At 39.3% G+C, this 17,048-nt stretch overlaps 2 protein-coding genes across 2 annotated transcripts; one reads left to right on the forward strand and one right to left on the reverse strand.

Annotated features, from left to right (window-relative positions):
- On the forward strand, positions 1-3,683 carry LOC142626029 (tRNA-dihydrouridine(16/17) synthase [NAD(P)(+)]). Its single transcript, XM_075799793.1, has 3 exons — positions 1-678; positions 761-867; positions 2,518-3,683. Exons 1-3 carry the CDS (start codon positions 214-216, stop codon positions 3,263-3,265), a joined length of 1,320 nt encoding a protein of 439 aa, XP_075655908.1. The 5' UTR covers positions 1-213; the 3' UTR covers positions 3,266-3,683.
- Positions 3,684-3,880: 197 nt separating this feature from the next.
- On the reverse strand, positions 3,881-8,845 carry LOC142623454 (homoarginine-6-hydroxylase 2-ODD-C23-like). The gene is made up of 12 exons (XM_075796873.1): positions 8,674-8,845; positions 8,285-8,400; positions 7,212-7,330; positions 7,027-7,090; positions 6,322-6,389; positions 5,661-5,719; positions 5,412-5,574; positions 5,270-5,289; positions 5,144-5,190; positions 4,620-4,700; positions 4,446-4,535; positions 3,881-4,367 (listed from the first exon to the last, which is right to left on the reverse strand). The coding sequence occupies exons 1-12, from the start codon at positions 8,705-8,707 to the stop codon at positions 4,242-4,244; spliced, it is 987 nt and encodes a 328-aa protein (XP_075652988.1). The 5' UTR covers positions 8,708-8,845; the 3' UTR covers positions 3,881-4,241.
- Between the last annotated feature and the right edge of the window lie 8,203 nt (positions 8,846-17,048).

Consider the following 17,048-nt stretch of genomic DNA (forward strand, 5'->3'; position numbering starts at 1 on the left):
TTTGAGACTGGCCCAACAAGAGGCTGAACTTGGTGTTAAAGCAGGCCGGTTCATTTCTACCCGCCCAATAACCAAAAAGCCCTAACTCTGACATAGCAATAGCATTACATACCAGGAGTCCTCCAAAGCTCTCTCATCAGATAGCCTCCTCTACGATCCCAAACCTACGGCGGCGATGGGTTGCTTCACCAACCTCATCCCCATCGTCCGCTCATGAAATTCAAAATTCCTCCCATACCCCTCAGCTCCTCCAAAAATTCCTGCTTCCCCATACTCAAATCTCTAATGGCCTCTTCTCTCACGCAAACCCAAACCCAAACCCTAACCATCCATTCCGACCCGCCACAACCCGACCCGGAAGACGACCTCCTCTGCTCCGACCAACAACAACAACAGCAGCAACAGTTACTTCTTTCTTCGTCTGACACGTTGCCGTTTAGCTTGGGCTCGCTGACACGGTGCTTGGCCGGAGAGTCCCACATCGACCGCGCATGGGCTCACTGGTTGAAACTGGGTCGACCCAAATTGATAGTTGCCCCGATGGTCGACAATTCGGAGCTACCCTTTCGAATGCTTTGCAGAAAGTACGGTGCCGAGGCAGCTTACACGCCCATGTTGCACTCTCGCATTTTTACCGAGACTGAAAAGTACCGTGACCAGGAATTTACCACTTGCAAGGTATTTAAAAGTTACAGCTAATATTTTATCCATTTACCTCTGTAAAATTTTACTGGTTTTTTAACTTTGCTATTAATTGCAGGAGGATAGGCCATTGTTTGTCCAATTTTGTGCAAATGATCCAGACATTTTGTTAGAGGCAGCAAAGAGAGTGGAACCTTTTTGTGACTATGTTGACATCAATTTGGGGTAATAATTTTTTTTTTGTGCTTAATTACAGCTTTTGCTACATCTAGTGCTGTTGAGCTTTTTATTTGAGTATGGTTTAAGAAAACTGTAGTCTAATTTAATGGGATGGTGACAAATAAAGTATTTTAGAAGTTATGTTCCAATTTGTCTTTGTTATGAAAAAACTGGGTAGAATTTTATTATTTGAAGTCATTTTGAACCGTAATGGCAAAGGAGAAGATTTAAGAGGAGAGATGTCTATGCTCCACTTGCATGTTCAACCATTTTTACACTTCCATGTAGGGATTTTTTTTCATTAGACTGGTAACTAATAGCTAAGAAGACTTTAAAACCTCTTATCACTTGGAAAGAATTGAAGTTGAAGGTGAGTGAAGGCCGCTGTGAAAGAACTCTAGAACAGGATTTGGAATTGACAAAACACCTAGGATTTTTTAAAGCTTGACTCGGAATGTACACACACACAAGCATTTCCTTTCGCATCTCGCTTGCTTAGAATATTTCTGTCTGTTGGCTGTATACACAGGGTCCGTTTGGTTATGTGTTTTGGGAGTTTGAAAGAGTGTTTTTAAAGCCCAAAACTCTGTTTTGCAACCACAACTTGTCCTAGTTTTTGTGCAAACGCTCATTTTAAACTCGAAACACAGTTTTCTAACAGCTTACACAAACAAACCCATAATCACCATACTAGCTCAAGCTGTCCTCTTAATGTTTGTCACACTTTTGATGGTAATGAAGTGTGAGTCCCTACTCCCTCCTCTTGAGCCAAGTGTTCTTTAATATCATATCATACGTTGTTGCAAAGTTTAGAATAGTATATCCTGATTCACTCCTTACTGTATGTCCTTGGCCTCCACGAATGCTTTTAGAACCACCCACCATCTTTTCCAACATGACCATTCTGGTCTCCTCCTGTAAAATCCTTTTTTCCATTTGATAACCCTTGAATCTTTTCATTTATATCCTTCAAAAATCTTTGATTCATTGATTTTTTCAACCCTATTTGAGAAGTGTAATCCCTAACAATATCAAGTAGTCTTTTCTTCTAAAACAAGTTTTATTAACATAATTATATTTCCTAATCTCCACAACTTCTTTTTGAAGACTTTTATCTATGATTATCCCTATGCCATTTCTATCATGTATACGATAATATATATCCTGTTTGCTCCATTTCTTGAAATTTCTCACCTACCTACTAAGGAACACAATGTTCATTATCCTCCTAGTCATTATATCTACTATTTCCATCAATTTCCATGTTAAGGACCGTATATTCCAACTACCAATACGAATCCTAGTCAAGGAGGGAACACTCTAACGTGTATATTTAGGGATTCATTCATAATAAAGTCATTAAATTTTACAATTGCTGTTAACCTACTGCAATTGTCCTTCTTTTCTTTATTTATTTATATTTATTTTTGGGGGGTTCAGATATATTGGGGGCAGAATATCAAATTGCTTCAAAGCTATAAAGGTCATTTTATTAACCTTGTAACAATAAACTAAGCAGTTTTCAGTTTTCACCTGTCCTAGCAAAAAGCAACATAAATTCTACACAAATTTCTGAAGGACATTTAAGTTAATGGGGCAACTGTAGTTCGCAGAGCTTTAACACAAGATATAAATCGATCTTTGATTTTTGTGCAGGTGTCCTCAGCGTATTGCTAAGAGGGGAAATTATGGAGCTTTCCTTATGGATAATCTTCCACTTGTAAAATCTCTAGTACAAAAATTGGCTCTCAACCTTCAAGTTCCTGTGTCATGCAAAATCCGTTTATTCCCAGATTTGCAAGTTACAATCAACTATGCTAAGATGCTAGAGGAAGCAGGTTGCTCTCTTTTAGCTGTTCATGGCCGAACAAGAGACGAGAAAGATGGGAAAAAAATTCGGGCTGACTGGAATGCTATCAGGGCTGTGAAAGATGCACTCAGAATCCCAGTCCTTGCAAATGGGAACATTCGCCACATTGATGATGTTCAGAAATGTTTGGAAGAGACTGGTGCTGAAGGGGTGCTTTCTGCTGAGTCTCTCCTTGAAAATCCAGCTCTTTTTGCTGGTTATCGAACTGGTGAATGGGTAGTGGGCAGTGAAGGATGCGATAAAGTGGGAAAACTGGACCAGACAGATCTACTGGTGGAATATTTGAAGCTTTGTGAAAGATACCCTGTGCCATGGAGAATGATTCGTGCTCATGTGCACAAGATGTTAGGAGACTGGTTCAGGTTGCATCCACATGTGAGAGAGGATCTCAATGCCCAATCCAAACTGACCTTTGAATTTCTTTATAACATGGTTGACCGGCTTAGGGAGCTTGGCACAAAAATGCCACTTTATACAAAGGATTCTCATGAAGATAGAGTTCTGGCAAATGGACTAGCAACCGGAAATGTATGATGTGAGTTACTAGGTTGAAGGTCCCCAAATTTTGGACTCATTGCAAAATGATAACCATCAATCTGGTTCATTGTTAATTTTATGATTTTAGTCATTATTTTTTCACATAAAAAGTTTACAATTGTTGGTGTCTTGATTATTGCTGCAATGCTGATGCTGAGTAATTCAGAAAGTATACTGGCATAGAAAATGCTTCCTAATTCTAGGTTTTCTTCTTTTTAGGGTAGAGTTATTGTATCGTGACTGAGGTCATTCATGTTGTATCAAATTCCCTTCATTGGGAAAATTAAAAATTTTGCAGATTTAATGGTTTTGAAGCATTTATCTTTTCCAAGTGCAAAAAAGACTTGTACTTAATTTAGCTTCAGTATTTGTATGATGAACTTTTTAATTGTAATTGATAAGTTTCTCGGTTTTTTTTGTAATTTTATTTTTGCAACATTTAGAAATGGTTTGTTTTTAATTGCAATTTGTAACTACGATATTTGAAGAACTTTTTAATACCATTCTGGAGACATTTTTTTAATAAAAGGGAAGTCGGGTCTAGGAAAATAAAGAACAAGAGAATGTTGTTGTTCTTTCCTTGAACTAACGCAAGCAATTGATATTTCAAAAAAAAAAAAAAAAATTATTCTCATATTATTATTGTTAGTTTGCTTACAATAAGTGGAGCAGAGGGCATTCAAACCCAAATTCTGCCGCTAAGCTATTCAATGAATTGGCAATGGATACTCCATTTTAATTTCTAAGAAAGCCTAAAAGAAGGATTGAAATGACCAGCAGTTTATAGTTATACTGCACAACTACAAGAAAACTGAAACAATTTTCTTAAATCCCAACAGGACGTTGAGACAAAGGTTCCAGATGACAAATACTCTTCACAATATACAACTTGCAGTTTATTTTTCTCCCACTCTCTCCAGATGAACGCAATCACTGTAATAACACCGTAACATTCATCTCATCATCTCAGCTCCTAACCGAAATTGGTTAGGACCTTGCTGACCAGATGCTCCCCATATACAGCTCTCTCGAACTTCTTAGCTCTACCTGATCTCTGTATACAAGTTTCCAAAGGCTCCACTGCTGTATCGAAGTTTGTCTGTTCATGCAACAAAAGAATGTGGGGAGGACAATTCAAGGACTAAATCAAGAAAGTGGCAAATGAAGAAACACTGACCTCATAGAAATATGCTACACAAACCCGATATGTTGGAGACTTGTTGATAACGCGGTGCAAGGTTGAGTCATACAAACCATTGGAGTAAATCTGCACTCTTAACAGTTTTTGTTAGAAATTTCAACTCCAAAGGACATATAGAGATTGGGGACAATTAATTTACAAGCAATATACCTTAAGCATGTCACCAATGTTGCATACAAATGTTCCAGATATTGGAGGAGCTGATATCCATTCGCCCGACAGGTTTCTTACCTAAATCAACAAAACCAATTAATGTGGCGAAACTAAAGCAACAGTAGGATCTAATACAGACCACCGCTCACCGTTGGTGCGGTGGTCACTCCACAAGTATAAATGCTTGTGGAGTATGGGGGACAAGGGCCGGGGTTCAAGTTTAGAGGAGGGAGCTTCACACACATATACACTTAGATTAAGTTAGAGTAGAAATTCTATCTTGTATAAAAAGGTTCTAATACAGGATGTTTCACAAGTAAAGGTTATATGATAAACATTGTATTAGCAGCTATAGGCTTCATAATATCAGAGAGAGGCAGGGGATTCAATTAACAAAATAAAGCAAATCTAAATCTATAAAGCCACATAATCGACATACAACCAACTACAGCACACACTTGTTTGATTATATCTCCAAAATCAAAATGAGCCTCCTAATAAAAATGACTAAATGATTGTACCTGTAGTGCAGTTATATCATCATCCTGATTAACCAACGTCAACAAACCTATGCAAAATTTTTAAATGAATGAGATTGATAAACAAGATTTTCAGGTCCTTGATCATCTGTAGGATGAGAAACTTACCATAGTCAGTGTGAGCCCCACTGGATTTATTAGAATGGAATACAGGAACAAAAGAAAACAAGAAAGAAAATAATGTCATTTTCATAAAATCCAATAATAAAGGGTAATGTGCAAGCACCAACAGCAGAAATATTTGCATTACCATCCAATGTCATTTGTTGGGCCTGGACCATCTGCTGTTGGCACACCTGGGTAACCTATAATACGCATCACCCAAAATGCATCTCCAGCTCTTCTGCCTTCAAATTCTTCTGGCGACCCAGTCAATGCTAAAGAAATTCCCCGCATAATTTTTCTTGAAAGGTCTGAAAGTCCCAGAAATTTCAATTTGTAAGTAGAAAGTGTACAAAACCATAAGATGAAAAAGGAAAGAGTGTCTTGGAAAGCATGCCTGTGCAGAGTCTGATATATACATCCATTAGTTCTTTGAAGTTTTGAGGATTGCATGGCCTGCAGAAAGGACCATAAGATGATATAAAAGTCAAACAAGAAATTCAGAAGTATTATGAACACCATCAATCATTGAGTCAATAAACTATTGTTTCAAAAAGAGAATTAGCATCAAGATGCTAGACCTATAATAAAACTTCAGGATCAGCAACCAGATGATTGATTAAGATACATTTTAATGCCCAAAAAATAAGCAAGTCAAATAACATTGCACAACACAATTCAGATGAACTGAGTAACCCCAAATGGAGAAAAAAGGGTAAGCAATTAAGAGGTTGGAAAACAATGGAACAGAAACAGTTATCATGGGTAGTTGTAGTTTGAACTCTATGCATTGATTAGCTATTTTAAATATCAAGAAAGGGACAAAAGTAAAACACTGTTCAATGGCTGATTAATAGCAAATAGCCCGAGCTAATTCTCGTTTAAAGCCATGATGGTTATTAAGTTTTAATCCATCAATCTCAATGATACGGAAATAATCCTTTACTAGGTAAATGATGTACAGCAAGAAAATCCTGATACGCTGATGTACAATATGTTCTGCTGTGTAAAAATTGGGAATATAGGAGTTTGGTTGTGAAACCATAATCTTCACATACCATTGGTTATATCCTTCCATAGTTTTGCCAAGTGATCCATACATCCCTTCCTTTACTTCTCTATAGCACTGTTGTTGGTGAGACAAATTGATATTATTAATAGTAAGAATAAGAAAAGAGCAGCAGCAGCAAAGATGATAAATTCCATACTATAGATGAGCATCTATCTACTATATTGTAGTGATAAATAACCCAGTGTTATGCAGATGGATAAAAAAGTAACATCTTAGCCATTGAACCAAAAAACCATTGACTCCAAGGTAAGCAGCTTGCAAGATTGATGCAGTTGCTCCAATTACTCAGCAAGCATAAAACATCAATGTACCTTCATAAATTATAATTGGCTGTTTACCCTGTTGAAAGGCAACAATAAGATATGATCTGCTCTTAGTTGAAGCCCCCAGAATACATTTAATTGAATTTAAAGGTTTCCAGTGCTCCATTCAGGACTTAGGTCATTGCTAATGGAAGGGAAAATTTATGTGATCAGGCACCTGATACCAGTACTTTCTCATTTATAGGAGCACACCTATGACATGCATAATAGTACTTTCTAAACCAACGTGTATAGAATGGCAGATGAAATGATTCCACCAAATCGGTGTTTTCATATATCCAAAAGCTTCCACCATGGACATATCATAATTATTGCAAATGATGTCTACAAAAGCATCTATAATTTGTAAAGCATTTAGCGAAACCTACATCAATGGCCTCATGCATGTCAGGTATGCCTTTGGTTATATTTTCTCCAACTCTCTGGTATCCTCTGCATTGAAAATATACTTGCAGTTAATATGAAGTCTATGGGCCCTAGTCATTATCATAAAATTAAGTTGATGCTCATTTACAATATACATATATGTAGAATGTTATTCCATGAAATAAACCTGAATCCAGCCTCTGCAGTCATCTTGATTTTGATTTTTTCTTCATATGGAAGATCAAAAAATTTGTGAGCCACACTTTTAACCTCTTTGAGGAGGGAATCAGGAATACCATGGCCTTTCTGAACAAACATGAGCATCATCATATTCAAAATTCAGAGACAAGTTTAGAAAATAAAAGAAAATAACACTGCAAAAACAAAATTACAATTTTGATTAAGAGAACAGAAGAAAGATGATAAACTCCACCAAATTCTCTCTCTTAAAAACAGTGCAGAATATACGAAAATTTGAAATACATTCTTGCATAGCTGATTGCTTTTCACCTCTCCACTGTTAGTTATAGACTTCCAACAAGTGAGGAACTTTGTTTCTGACCCTCCTCAAGATAAGCGGAACAGCTACTGAGTGCCTCTTGTACACATGTTAGATCCAAGTTATGCCTAATCTTTGTCCCACCGATTTTTATCAGATGATAATTTAGAATAATTATTTACCATAATAAAAATTTAGAATATATGATTTCAGTCTTTCACACACACCCTTTTTTGGTTTTAAAGACAAGGAGTCAAGATAGTATGAATCTTGTAACAACCATTTGACCCAGTATTTTCAAAGAATACAAGTTCCCCACTCCCACCTCTTAGTTTCCAATATTACCAGGCGCCATATAAAGAATGACAAAAACTATTTTCATACATCTTGCTGAAAGACCACAGTAATATTAGAAAACCAGGATTAAAAATCGTCATAGATTTGTATAAGGAACTTGACACTTATATCCAAAACTGATAGTGGCTTAAATCTCATGACTTTACCTACTTTAGCAATGGACAATCAAATTATGCATTCACAAACAATTACCAGTCAGAATTAAATCATGGAATTCTATAGAATGCAAAAAAAACATATTCAGGTTTTCAGGTGAAACAAATGCTCACAATAATATATAAATAGTACACCCCACCAAAAACATAAAATCAAAAGTTCTAATCCTTTAACCATTGTTTTCAGCACTTGGGTCTTAAACAAATTATAGAATTCGCAACACATGCATAGAAAATAGTAACTCGCACCACATAGAAGAATCCAGCCTCTCTACAAGCTTGGTCTAGCTGTCTAACAACTTCAGACACACCTGGGTCCTCGGCCATTTTTGGATCATCACACTTGGCCAACAGAGCACTTATATCTGCATCACAAAGATAACAAGGAAAACCAGACCAAATATCAATCTTCTCATAAACCTTACACATGCACTCAATGGGTATTGAATAGAGGAAGTTAATGCATGAAACTTCTTTAATTGCTTGCAAATCCGGAACCTATTCATTTGTCTTTAAAATGGAAAGAGAGTTCATTTATGAAATTAAGCTTTGAAAGGCAGAGACGAAACTTGGTCTGAGATGAATAAAGACGTTTAAATTAAAACAAACAATATGAGGTAGAGGTAGATTGGGAGTACCGATTATGGGGATGGACTTGAAGTCGGTGGCCATGGTGCAGCCAATTCCTACTACCTCTTTGTGCTCTGCTCTGTCTTTCTCTGAAGTGGGCAAAGCTTACCAAACGATCAAAATCTGGATTTGTTCAATGCTTATTTTATTTTATTTTATTTATATATTGGACTGACTGATGATGCGGATTATTTTTAGTACAGCTTCTGTTTTTCTTTCTTTGGAATGGTCCTAGATAAGAATATGAATACCCATCGGCTTCACCAACTGACCAAATTAGGAAAATGATAGGGACCTACTTATCCCCACACTCAAATTTACAAATATGATTTCTCAAAAAAAAAAAAAAAAAAAAAAATACAAATGTGTCAATTTTTTATTGGATTTCAACACTTTTATAACTGATAAAGTCTCTAATAGTTGTATAAGAAATTTGAGATTCAATTCTCACCTATACCAAAAACTAATTAATATTTTAATCTGATGATAAATAGCTATTATCATGAACGAACGCCATATGTTAAAACTCTCTTTTAAAAAAAAAAACATTTTTACATGATCTACCACATGTACTTGAAAAAAAAAATGAAATCTTATCAATTGATACATAAGCATGGTGGAAATTTGCGTATGACAATGAGTGTGTTCTTAGCATTTCTCTCCCAAATTATTGAGTTATGCCAAAATGATGTCATCTTTGAGAAAAACACTTTTACATGAATAAGTCTTGTGCTACACATTTTAGCATAACAAATACCACAACTTGCCACATGGCGAGTTGTGGTTGGTAGAGGGGTGTCCCCACATGGACCCACCATCACGCCTCTACCAACCATAACTCGCCATGTGGTGAGTTGTGGTATTTGTTGTGCTAAAATGTGTAGCACTAGACTTACTCTTTTTACATGGTCTACAACATGTACTTGAAAAAAAAAAAACATGAAGTCTAATCAAGAGTTGATACATAAGCATAGTGAAAATTTGGGTATGACAATGAGTGTGTTCCTAGTATTTTTTTCCCAAATGATTAGGAATGGCAACGGGTCGGGTTCGGGCCGGGTTTTTGCATACCCGGACCCGACCCGCGGGCCAATACCCGAAACCCGGACCCGGCCCGAATAATAATCGGGTTTTTTTCTCGGGGCCCAGACCCGCCCCGCCGGGCCCCGTTTAACTTATTGGGCCCAAATTTAGCCCAACCAAAAAAAAAAAAAAATTAAGCCGCGAGGCCAACCAAATTTAGCCCAACCAATCTTTTTTCCCTGTTCTGAAAAAATTTCCTCAACAACCACAACCCAGATCATAAACAATAATCACAAACCAAAACATGACAAAATTGAACAAAACCAAATCAAACCCAGCTGAGCTTTTCAAAAGGCAAAAACAATCATTACCTCAAATCTGTGCTGAGGCTGCAAAACGAAGTAAATGGGAAGTAAGCATGATTGCCATTTTCATTTTGCCAACAATTGAGATAACTTGGGCCCATCTCCAAAAAAAGAACATGCAGTGATCATCCAATCACGATTTTTTGCATATATCATTAAGGAAAAATATATCAACTCTCAATTCATACTCAAATTCAATCAAACAAAACAATTGAATTCCTGATAAGAGTCTATTCATTTCACATGTTCAACAATATAAACACTCCAACAAGTCATTAGTAAACCAACATAAAGTACCAACAAATATGAAACTTGTGAGACGAATCATTATCAATTACACCGTACCAGAATATATAGAATTCAATTCAAAACCAATGCAACCCATTTAAATACCAAAATGACCAAAAAAAAAATCCACCACAAAAGCATTAGAACAAAAAGCCAATCCAACAGAATTAATACACTAATCAGGTTCAGCTACACAAATAAAAAATGGGCATACCACCCAAAACCAAATTCAGCTGAATCATTTAACAAATCCATCAGATTCAGCTACACCAAATGGGCATCACAACAAAACCCAAATTTGAACCCAATGAATCAATCGAGGAAACAATAAGATTCAGCTACACAAATCAACCTGACAAAGAATCCACAGGCGGGCCGCGAGGCGAGGCGAGGCGAGGCGAGGCGCGAGGCGAGGCGAGGCCGCGAGGCGAGGCGCGAGGCGAGGCGAGGCCGCGAGGCGAGGCGAGGCGAGAGCTGCGGGCTGAGGCGAGAGGGCTGTGTGCTGAGGCAAGAGGGCGGCTGGCTGTGAGTGTGAGAGAGGCGAGAGGGCAGGGGCGCAGGGCTGAGTGTGAGAGGCGGCTGGTCACTGGTGTGAGTGTGAGAGAGTAGAGAGTAGAGATTAGGGTTTCCCAAACAAAATCAGAAAATATATATATATATAAGGGGTATTTTAGTAATTTCATATACCGGGTATTTAACCGGGTATTTATCCGGGTCGGGTCTGGATTTTTTTGATAAAACCCGGACCCGACCCGGACCCGCTTCGGGTTTTTTTTTTAAAATCCATACCCGACCCTATTCTTTATCGGACCGGGTAAAACCCGGCCCATTAGGGTCGGGCTAGACCGGGTATCCGCGGGTCGGATTTAAATTGCCATCCCTACAAATGATTGAGTTATGCCAAAATGATGTCATCTTTGAAAAATTAATAAATAAATTTCCTAACTCGTGGTTTACTTTATATAAACAAACAATACAATTCTTTCACTACAATATGGATTAATGATAGCTTTTGATAATGCGAAGAAAATTAGTAGGCTGGATGCTTCGGACTTGAAAGGACTACTGGCTGTCTTGATGGCCTGAAAAAATGAAGAAAAGCAATCAAAGGTGACCGAGGTCGCCGACCAAGAACCCTTTGATGACAAAGTTAGTTTTTCTCTCTCAAATGGAGTTCCAACTTTTTAGGATGTGTAAAAACGTACCTTTGTTTTGTCTGAATAAGCGTTTATATAGTGTCTTAAGAACAGTTATTAGATTTGTAACCTCCCCTGGATTTGAGGAGGTGTTAGGGTTCAGGGATAACTTCCTCAACTGTTTAGGAGTTACATTTTTCTCACATAACGGTCACTGGAAGTTATGCATGTGATATGGAGTTGTTGTTCATACCTAGGAATTTTCCCAAGTGTCAAGGGCTCGTCCAGAGGTCCTCGTTCGGAGGTCCTCTAGATGAGCATATCTCACTTCTAAGAGAGGTCGTTCCTTTATGAACGACCTTTTAATGGACGAGGTTGATGGCTCCTTTGGACGGCACAGTGTGGTTTTGTAAAACTTGACTACTCAAAGTTTCGTCCAAGCACTTTCCTGCATGGACGAGTTTTTTATGGACGAGGTTCTTACAACCTTTGCTTTTTTGGTCTTGCCTTGGATGACCTCCATGGAAGATATTGGAGTTTGTACCCCATCAGTTGCCCCCTTGTCTATGGGTTGTCTATGAGATACATAAAATGACGTCATCTTTTGGATGCGTGTCATTATGTCAGCTGTTATGGGTGCCACATGTAATGATTTAATTGGTGACTAGTCATGTCAACTCATTTTTCGAGGGACGTGCCATTTGTCACATTTTGGTTGGTCGCGTCGCTTCGGGTACTAGGGTTTATTGCCTATAAATAGTGGAATTCCTCAACTACCCTCCTTATTTCTGAAATTTTCTTCTTTGACATCCCTCGTCTTAGCGCCTCGTCTAGAAGTTTCCTGCGTCCATAGTCTCCCTTCATCTAGATCCATGTATTTTCTCTATCCTCGTCCTCAAGTTTTAAGCTTTCTTAAAGAATGTCTGAGGTAGCCCTTTCTTCGTTTAGCAATAGTGTTGACAAAGCCATAGACGAGTATCATGACCTTAGTAGTTTTAGTGGGTCTAGTGATAGTGGTAATGACTGCAATAGCAGTAGTGAGGGAAACACTACGGACGAGTATACGTCAGGTGTCCTTGGGGTTCCCTTAGAGATACTTCAAGAAAGCCTTAGGACGAGGGCTGAGTCTGGGTCTAGGGCTGGCACAAGTGCTCCCTCGTCTTCCGCTCAAGATGAGGAAAAGGTAGTTTATAGCTGTGCTGTTGGGGTTGCCTCTAAGACAGACGTGAGAAAGTTAGGCATCCTTAAGATTTGGTACCAAATTCCTGAGGACTTGAATCCTAGGATACCTGTGCGTGACTAGTGGTGTTGTCAACCCCATTTTGGCGTTGGCATTTATGAGGCTTACCTTTTGGGGGGTTTGAGGCTGCCCCTTAATGCCTTTGCTAGGGAGTTGCTTTCTAGGTTAAATTTAGGTATATGTCAGTTCAACCCCAATGCATGGAGGTTAATTGTTGCTATGCAAGTTTTATAGAGGGACGTGTTTGAGGGGGATCGTCCTTTTATTGTGGACGAGTTCCTCTTCTGCTATAAGCCCTCCAAGATCAACCAATCCCTTAGCTTTTATCAGTTCACAGCCAGAGGGAGAGATTATAGGCTAATAAAGTCCTTAGTCACCTCAGATAGGAAATGGAAGACGGAGTTCTTCTTCGTCTCTGGCTTTTGGTATGGACGCCATATTGAGGTTGACAGGGATCCATTCCCTCCCTACACAGGAGAGTTAGGGAACCTTCGTCCTGAAGGTACGTCTGTGGCTGTCCCTTTACTTTTTGTTGCCTTTGATTGTAGTTGTCTAATCACCCTCCTCTATTTTTTATAGGTGCTAGACGGCCTTATTTGAGCAGGTTTTATCTTGAACGAGTTCAGAAAGCACGTTTATACACCGACAGGACATTCCATTCCTTGGTGAGCCTTCAACATCTTGCCACTTGGGGATTAGGTCCAGAGCCGTCCGCTGAAGCTATTGCCCACGAACTCACTGTCTGTAGACGTAAGTTTTTTAAGTTTTTTTTTTTGGTGGCTAACGTCTTTCTTTTCAAGAATGGCGACGATAAAGGAGAACAAGGACAAGGAAGTGGTAGATGAGGCAGCTGGGCAGGGGGTGGAAACCCAACCTCGTCCATCCACTGGTGATAAAAGGAAGAGCTTGTCTCTTGGCGTTGACTTGGAGAATCTTCCGAGCAGACGTAAGGATAAAAGGGCTAAGTGTAAGTCATCCAAGGCTAAGGACGCCCAAACCCAGGACGATCGACCTAATCCTTTCCTCGTCCCCCAGGGTCATTCCATCCAAATTCTGGATGTTGATTCTGAACCTAAGGACCCCCTGTCCATGCAAATCTCGTCCAAAATTGCCCCTCCTGCCTTGTCTCAGCCTTCTCAACAAGTACCTCAAAACCTTCTTTCCAATGAGGACTTGGCTTGGGAAAGGTTTGAAAAGGTTGTGACAGACGAGGACGTAACGGCATGCTATGACATGTCTTTAGAGGATTTTAAACGTTCTGGCATTCATGACCTTTTTAAGGTATGCTTTTTTCATATTATGTATGCCTCGTCTTGTCAGCTACGTATATATACGTATTATAATGAAATTTTAACTTATGCAGGCAATGTGCAAGTTTATCGCCGCGTCTAGGTAGGCAACTGAATTAGACAAGATGAGGATTCTGCTGGAGAGGACGGTCCAAAAGGGGAAGGACGAGTCTGAGAAGTGGGCTGAAGTGGCTACCAAGGCTAAGGAGGATGCAAAGAAGCTGAGAAGCAACGTCGAGGAGTTGAAGACAGACGCCAAAAAGAAGGACACTCGTCTTGAGCTCTTTCAGAAGAAGAACGACGAGTTAAGCGCCCTTCTTGCAAAGGCTAAGGAAGGCACAGTTGCAGAATTTAAGGCGTCCAAACAATTCACTGATCTACTGGACACCAACTATGCAGCTGGGTTTGAAGATTTTAGGATGGACGCAGTGGAGAAGTTCCCTGAAATTGACTTTAGCCTTATTAAACTTAACCTTGGTGGAGCTGCTTCAAGTTCCCTCCTCCAGACGAGCTCAGAGGACGTTAATGTCGAGGACGATGCCTCTACAAAGCCAGCTCAGGATGACCCCAATACTGATGCCCCTCCTGTTTGAAGACGAGATTTTTAATTTATTCTAGTGTTATTATTTGTATTTCTTTTAGTTGGGTCCATTGTTTTTAGGATCCTTATTTAAGATATATTTGAATACATTTCTCTCGTCCAGAGTGCTTTGGACGAGTTTATTAACAATTGTCTTTTAAGGCTTATCTTGTAAGGGTTTTTGGACGGTGGTTGTCTACCCTCTTTAGACTGATGAATATTTTCTTTTAACCATTATTTATTGTATGGAGGAGTTTATCCTCTGTTTTCATTATTAATGTTATTGGCTTTTAAACAGTCTGAGCATTCTAAGTGTTGAATGGTCGTCCATGCATTTTTCTTATGGACGACCCACCTATGCATGAACGTCTTTGTTAGTTATTTAAATTTTTCTAAGTGTTACTCATCTTAGAAACGACAATGATGATTTTTTCAGTCCTTTACCTCGTCCTTGGGCTAGGCAGTTGGCATTCGTCTTTCGTCAAGACGTTTCTAGTGTTTGGCTCATCCTAGAACACCTAAGTGTCTTGGCTAGATGCTCATCCATGGACTAATGCTTCACTGTATGCCTTTTTCTCGTTCGTATATTTTCAGACGAGTATGCCTTAGCTTATTTTTCTTTACTTTATCCTCATTTCGAAGAAAGCTTATGAATGTTACATCCCTACGTCCAGAGATTTTCACTATTATATAAAAATTGTCCACAAATATGGCACATGCTTACATACATAATCTTGTCTTTCACAAACTTGTCTATAGACGGTGCAAAAGTTTAAGAACTAGTGCAATTGTTTAAGAACTAGTGCACTTTTATTCTTAAAACACACCATAGTAGTTGATGAGAACACAACAGTAAATATAAATAAACATGTAGACCATAGTTGTAACTTTGTCCATAGCTGTAACCTCGTCTTTGCTTCCCCTCGTCCAAGCTCATTATTGATAGTACCTCCTCAGGTGCTCCACGTTCCAAGGATGCTCTAACTTTTGTCCATCCAAAGCTTCCAAGTAGTACGATCCCTGCCTCTTGCAGTTGATTACCCTATAGGGTCATTTCCAATTGGGTCCCAATTTTCCATGAACTGGATTCCTGGTTACCAAGGAGACTCTTTTAAGAACGAGGTCCCCAATGTTGAAGCGTTTGGGTTTTACCATGGCATCATACTGCCTAGCCATAAGATTCTTATATTCGCTGTCCTTTGCTCTGCTTCCATCCTTACCTCGTCAATGAGATCGAGGTTAAGATGGAGTTGCTCTTCATTGTCTTTCTCCTGGTATTTCACCACTCGATGATTAGCCATGTGAACTTCCGTAGGTATGACTACTTCACTTCCATAGGCTAACTTGAAGGGGGTTTCTCCTGTCGGTGTCTGCACAGTCATTCTGTAGGCCCAAAGAACATCTGGTAACTCATCTGGCCATATCCCCTTTGCCCCCTCAAGCCGAGTGTTGATGATTTTCAGCAGGGATCGGTTCGCCATTTCTGCTTGTCCATTCGCCTGTAGGTGGGAGGGCGAGGAATAGTGATTCTTGATTCCGAACTGTTCATAAAAGTCCCTGAAAGGTGCGTTGTCAAATTGTCGTCCGTTGTCAGATACTAGTACCCTAGGTACTCCAAACCTACATAGAATATTCTTCCAAACAAAATTCTTAACATTTTGCTAAGTAATTTTTGCAAGAGGTTCGGCCTTCACCGACTTGGTAAAGTAATCAATCTCTACTACCAAAAATTTAATTTGTCTCATTCCTAGGGGTTAAGGACCTAGGATATCCAGTCCCCATTGTGCAAAGGGCCATGGGGCCATCATTGGGGTCTGGTACTCCGACGGCTATCTAGGGACATTTCTATAGCGCTGACACTGGTCATACACCTTGACATAGGCCTTAGAATCTGCTTGAATTGTAGGCCAGTAGTAGTCTGCACGGACGACCTTATGGACTAGCGATCTTGCTCATGAATGATTCTCACATGCTTCTTCATGAACTTCTCTCAAAACATAGTTTGACTTGTCCGGAGCCAGACACCTTAGGTAAGGCTGAGAAAAGCCTCGCTTGTATAGCACTTCGTTTATGAGGACGTACTTGGCTGCCCTGACCCTCAACTTCCTAGCCTCGCTCTTGTCTTCCGGAAGCCTTCCATCCTTAAGATAGATTATTATTGGACTCATCCAATTTTCTCCCCCTCCTATTTGCTGTATATCTGGAAGGTCTATGCTCGGCATGTATTGGATTCTATCGTACTCGTCTATAACACTTCCTCCCGAAGCTGCTTTCGCCAAGACATCTGCTTCCATATTTTCCTCCCTTGCGAGTTGGACAAAACTCACTTCTGTAAATTTTTGAACAAGCTGCCTTACTTTGCTTAGATATTTCTTCATCCGATCTTCCTTAGCATCACACATTCCATTCACTTGATTGATGACTAGTTGAGAATCTCCTTTGACTATTATTGATTCCGCCCC

This window comes from Castanea sativa, chromosome 2, assembly GCF_040712315.1.
Source record: "Castanea sativa cultivar Marrone di Chiusa Pesio chromosome 2, ASM4071231v1".
NCBI lineage: Eukaryota > Viridiplantae > Streptophyta > Magnoliopsida > Fagales > Fagaceae > Castanea > Castanea sativa.

Bases quoted from the DNA above. Each gene is read 5' to 3' on its own strand.
- LOC142626029 (XM_075799793.1), top strand. From the start codon at position 214: ATGAAATTCAAAATTCCTCCCATACCCCTCAGCTCCTCCAAAAATTCC. The intron at 679-760 runs GTATTTAAAAGT...TATTAATTGCAG, and splicing joins AGGAATTTACCACTTGCAAG to GAGGATAGGCCATTGTTTGT. The intron at 868-2,517 runs GTAATAATTTTT...ATTTTTGTGCAG, and splicing joins TATGTTGACATCAATTTGGG to GTGTCCTCAGCGTATTGCTA.
- LOC142623454 (XM_075796873.1), bottom strand. From the start codon at position 8,707: ATGGCCACCGACTTCAAGTCCATCCCCATAATCG. The intron at 7,331-8,284 runs GTGCGAGTTACT...ATGTTTGTTCAG, and splicing joins AGGCTGGATTCTTCTATGTG to AAAGGCCATGGTATTCCTGA. The intron at 5,290-5,411 runs GTAATGCAAATA...TAATAAATCCAG, and splicing joins CCAACAAATGACATTGGATG to TGGGGCTCACACTGACTATG.